Raw genomic sequence first — 5,661 nt, forward strand, 5'->3', positions numbered from 1 at the left:
GTTTTTAATCATGATGTTCCATTTGATATCAAGATCATACAAAGGAAGTTTTTATATACATGAACAATGTTTGTTGGGGGTGTCGGAAAAAAATAAGCCGTCTGGGTGCTTTCAACCAAAACATTGTCTAAGCCCTTCGAGATATAACAAGATAATTTATAGTGGAATTGTGTATTTTAAATACTTTAAAAGCTGTTTACATTACCACTTTATATGTAATCCTTATCAGTTTATTACTACATATTATAAAATCATTAAGTTCCCATGGCTTTAGACTACATTATTCTCGAATACCTCGGTACATGCTAGTAAAAAAAATTATGTATAGAACACAGTCTATTAGGTCAGTTGGTAAATAATAAATGATTCTGCGAATTAAATTTTTATTAACATTAACAGCATCTAATACATATTTTCTACATGCTACAATTATGGGGCCACCTGGGGAATGGCAAAGTATCCTTGATATTTGGAATTGCACATATCACTTGTAGAAGCCTCTCTAAGCCCAGTCCGAAGCCACCTGTTGGTATGTTACCAAACTTTCTAAGCTCCAAATACCAGTTTAAAGATTCGGAGGGTAGTTTCAATTTTAATTTTTCATAATTGTCTTCCCTCAGACTGCCACCCACAATTTCGCCTGTTATTGGAGCCAATAAATCCAAGGCATCAACCTAAAAATCACAAACTATTATTAAAAAAAATCGAAGTTTTAAAACCTCAGTATAAAATTATTAAACCTTTAGTAGAACATTTCTAACTATATATTTGTAAAAGCTTATTTCACATTCAATGAGTATCAGTAGGTCGTAACTAGTTTAGACCAATCAGAGGTACTTCATCTTTTATCTTTAATTTATACACAAAATAACAATCTGTAGGACAGCAAAACAATAACAATGTTTTGACGTCTACTTTATGTGAATGCAAATGGTATTTTATTATACATATTTTTTTATGAAAAAGGAGAACAAACGAGGTCACCTGGTGTTAAGTGATCACCGCCGCCCACATTCTCTTGCAGCACCAGAGAAATCACAAGTGTTGCCAGCCTTTAAGGAAGGTGGGAAGAGCTTGTGTCTTCTATGGAGTCCTCTGTTGAGAATGTCGCAGAATGGAGTGAAATTAACAAAAGCGCGTACTACCTACACCGTGTACGCGCTTTTTTTAATTTGCCCATGTCGTATCTACCCGCAACACCGCAGAAGGAAGCTAATTCAACTTTGTTTAATTTGTTGAATGTGGAAGAAAGTTCCTTGAAAACCGCGAGGAAAACTATGAAGGACGGACACACATCCAGATGGTGGAGATAATATCCAAATTTAATATATATACTAATAATTTCATATATGATAAGCAATACTCCATATGTGTCTGCAAGAATTTGGGCCGCATTGCCATGCTCTATTTAAGATGGCCAGTTTCTTTGAAGGCAATCTGGCTTTGCCCTCCAGATGACTGCGGAATCTGTAGGGTAGGATAGCACACAGCCTGGGGGCACTCCAGCGTTCACAGGCTTTCAGGTTAGGGCAATAGCCGTTGACAACAACCTGTATTTTGCACCCAGTGAGGAATCCAGAGTACCACTTACATAAACTCTAGGGAAGCCTAAATAATAAAAGTTTTAAGAGAACCACCTTGTGCCATAAACAATCAAAGGCCTATATCCAGGCTATCTGCTAGGCCTTCTCCCTTGGTTTTGCCGCCCCTGTATGTGTTAGCTATACCGAAGATCCCCTGTCAACCGACCATGGCAAAAGCCATACTGTCAGTAGTTTGTCAAGTGGTGACCCTCTAGGTAGGGCCCAAGAGCTGGCTGTTAAATCATGCTCTTCATGATTCTGGAGAGCAGCGGGGTAACAGCTATAGCTATTTTATATTATTAATATGATTTTTAAAATGCAACTTGTTGAGTTTCAGAATAAAATAGAAATATATTTATTTACCATATCACAATAACATAACATATTACAACATCACTTGGTAAAGTCATGACGCTACAGCTAGTTCGTAAAGGGGGGTAAAAACTGACAAAAAACTCCCAGGCCACCTTTTAAATCATGTTAACAAAATTGCTTAGCCTAATCAATATTATATATTAATCTACTGTAGTAAAGTCTGTAAAGCTGGAAAGGTTAAATTGGCTGAATTACTTGTTTTTTAGATCAAAATTTAGTGCTGAAAACAGATATTTGGTGCTGTGATAGGTGGATCAAAAATCAGAACACTGCAAACTTTTAATTAAGCTATCATTGTACCATTCGCGACCGCGTTAATATACAGTTGCAGCGGAATTCAAATGAGCTAATAATTTAGTGCTGCCATTGTAGCAGAGGATTTATGAATATTTTTTTTTTCAAACTACGGCTAGTATAACGACACCAGCAGTCTTAAGAGCTAGATGGAGAGTCTAAAACGAGAACTAGTGGAATTGAAAGATGTCACCATTTAGTGCTAATATCTATTTTCAGCACTTAATTTTGATCTAAAAAACGAGTGATTCGGCCAATTCAGCAGGACTTAACCTTTCTAGCTTTACATGTATACTATAGTAAGCCACCTTCCAATCAATTTCTTGAATTTATGCTCATTGAGTGCTAGTGTAATGTCCTGTATTTTATTGTAAAATAGTAATAAATCTTTGAAGGAGCTGGAGCCCTTTACCCTAAGCTAACCTATTACATGGCATATACAGTGTATCCTTTCTTCTTGAATTTAAATCACTTTTTTAAATTCCTCTCAACATAAGCAGCTTTATGCATTGGTGGTATGTACCTCAAAATTATAATTTGTTCATTAATATGCATAATACAAAAATCTACTGGACTATTTAGGTGTTTTTAGGAACCTGCTCGAATAAAAGTATTAAAACTTTGGCTTTAAAATCATATCACAAAATTGTTAAAACAAATCTCTGATGTTGTTTGCCCTTTATTTATATTCAGAACTAAGAAAGTGTAATAACTTATATAACAAAAACCCAAGAGTTCCCGTGACTGACCAACACAAATTGACCAGTGATGAAGTAGCCTGGAAATTTTTAAGATGACAATTAGAGTTTAGACAACATTGTGATTGCATGTAAAAGTATTTCTATAAATGAGATCATATCAGGATTGCACCATAATTATATCATGTCTTGAATCTATGAATGACAACATAAATCATCCCGGACTGTTAGCGAGATTTGCTAAAGAGTTTTTTATAAACAAGCCGAAAAGCAATAAATTTTATTGTAACACGAGCCCGTTGATCTTAGCATCGGTAACACGCGGCGGCTTAAGACGGGCATGAGCGCCATGCGCTTTGTGGCAGCTTTGCACCTCAGGGGTTATAAAATGAAATTTATATTTACCTTTTCTGGATCATTTTGTGATTCCTTCATATAAAATGATTTAAGTGATTTAGGCCACCTCACAATAAAAACTGGAACTCCATTGCAATAATCAACTAAGGCTAACTCTTGTTCCTTATTTATACCAACTTCTGCAGTATTCATACCTTTCTTATCTAAAATGTTCTTTGCTTCATCGTAATTCAAAGTTATAAATTGTTTATTTAGCCATGTAGGAGTTGTGTTATTTTTGTCAATTAAATTCAAATCTTTTTCATTTGAATTTCTTATTTCAGTTAAAATGAACTTGAGAAAGTCCTCAATTGTATTTTGTAAATGTTCTAAAGTCTCACAAAATGCTAGTTCTCCTTCTAACATGTAAAATTCTGATAAATGTAACCTTGATTTTGAGTTTTCTGCACGAAATGTTGGTCCAAATGTGTATACATTACCCATTCCTCTACAGACTGCTTCTAAGTGCAACTGACCAGACACAGTGAGGAATGCTTTTGAGCCAAAATAAACTGTTTCACTATTAAGTCCCTGCTGCATCATTGATTTTACTGTTTCCTCATTATCTGGCAATACTTTGAAATTTTCCCCAGCACCTTCACAATCATTTGATGTAATAATAGGTGTATGTATGTTTATATAATTTTTAGATGAAAAATACTTATGAATTAGTTGTGTTACAGAATGTCGAATTCTTAGCATGGCTGATATGTAGTTTGTTCGTGACCTAAGATGTAAGTACCGACGTAAGTATTCTGGAGGATGTGAAGTACGAGGATTAAATGGATAGCCATCCAGAACAACACATTTTCCATAGATTTTAACATTCTCTGCGAGTAATTCAATTTGTCCCCGAGGACTTCTAGCTAGTTTTCCAGTGATGTTAACGGCACTGCCATAGGTAAGATCATTAGTTTTTAAGTGCTTTGGAATAGTAACTTGTAGTTTCTGAGCACAGGAACCATCACTTACATCTGCAAATACCAATTCCTTTTGGACTCGTAAGCTCTTTACCCAACCCTAAAGAATTAGTAACACTTTAAAAAATATAGTAGGTACACTTATATATTAAGTTTAAATAGAAAACATTCCATCGAAATATCTTTATAACCTTAATTTCAACATTTTCCCCAAGTTCAGGCTTTTCTAATACAGAAGCTAGAACACTGTAATATTTCTTTATACCATGTTTAATACTAAGAAAATTGTTCAATTTACACGATACTTTGAGTAACATGTTTTGTTTAAATTTAAAGCTGTTATATTTTGATACTCCGAATGTTTATTGTTTACTATTTAGTTTTTTTTTGGGATTATATGACCTGGTAACTAAGACCTTTAAGTCAAATTTAGTATTTATTTATATAACAGACCATAGAGTAGTTTTAAGTTGTACTTAGCCATAGAGTACATTATATACTTATTTCTTTGCCCTTTAAGTAGGTTCGTAAACAATGATGATGTGATTTAGCACATGCTTCTGCACTTTTACCCAACCCGTATATATTATGATCTGGGATTACAAACTTTTGCCATGGCATTCTCAATGCAATGTCAAGGATAATTCGTAAAACAATATTTTGATTACTTGGTATGTAGTTATTATTGCACCCTGAGAGCGTTAAAAGTGCTATATATGCATATAGCTTTTAGAGCCAGAGACCGTCTCTGTCTCTCTAGTAGATTATTATCTTTCATCGTGTCTAGATATTTGAATTTGGTAACATATTTTATTTTATTTATTTTAAGCAAACTTTACAGCATTTCTATTCTACAGATTAATACTATAAACTATATACATGTATTGCCTTGAAAAAACTTTGGCAGATTAAAATATAATTAAATAATAACGCGGGCAAATAAATGGTAATTATATAAAAATAAAGAAGAAGAAGTCCTGAATAATGTGTACTTGTGAAACATGATTATTAAATAGATATGTGTATAGTGTGTATGAATATGTGAGAGTGTTATGAGTTGTGAGTAGTGTGTAGTGTTCAGTCAGTTCAGCTGCCTAAAGGGCATCGTTCTCAGCTTGGGACAAGTGCTCGATCACTGAGTTAATAAATTTATTACGGCTGCTGAAAAAAATGTCAATAACTATAAATTTACTACCCTGTGCAAAACAGAATGTCTGCCATAATTAGTACGCGGTTGGCCAGCGTCGAAAAGTTGTCTACTCCGTGTATGTGCTGTACGGCCCATACTCCGAACCATCCGGTCAGAAGCGAACAATCTATTGCAGAGTTAGTCACATCGAATAATAAATGTCTCCTACTATCCGTCTATCTTCAAGGGTAAGTAGACCAAAATAT

General features: G+C 34.4%; 1 protein-coding gene across 1 annotated transcript; it reads right to left on the minus strand.

Moving 5' to 3' along the window:
* Positions 1–366: 366 nt before the first annotated feature.
* On the minus strand, positions 367–4,640 carry LOC126970834 (probable asparagine--tRNA ligase, mitochondrial). Its single transcript, XM_050816978.1, has 3 exons — positions 4,458–4,640; positions 3,356–4,366; positions 367–674 (listed from the first exon to the last, which is right to left on the minus strand). The coding sequence occupies exons 1-3, from the start codon at positions 4,581–4,583 to the stop codon at positions 417–419; spliced, it is 1,395 nt and encodes a 464-aa protein (XP_050672935.1). The 5' UTR covers positions 4,584–4,640; the 3' UTR covers positions 367–416.
* Positions 4,641–5,661: the final 1,021 nt, after the last annotated feature.

The sequence above is a fragment of the Leptidea sinapis genome, chromosome 22 (assembly GCF_905404315.1).
Source record: "Leptidea sinapis chromosome 22, ilLepSina1.1, whole genome shotgun sequence".
Taxonomy (NCBI): Eukaryota; Metazoa; Arthropoda; class Insecta; order Lepidoptera; family Pieridae; genus Leptidea; species Leptidea sinapis.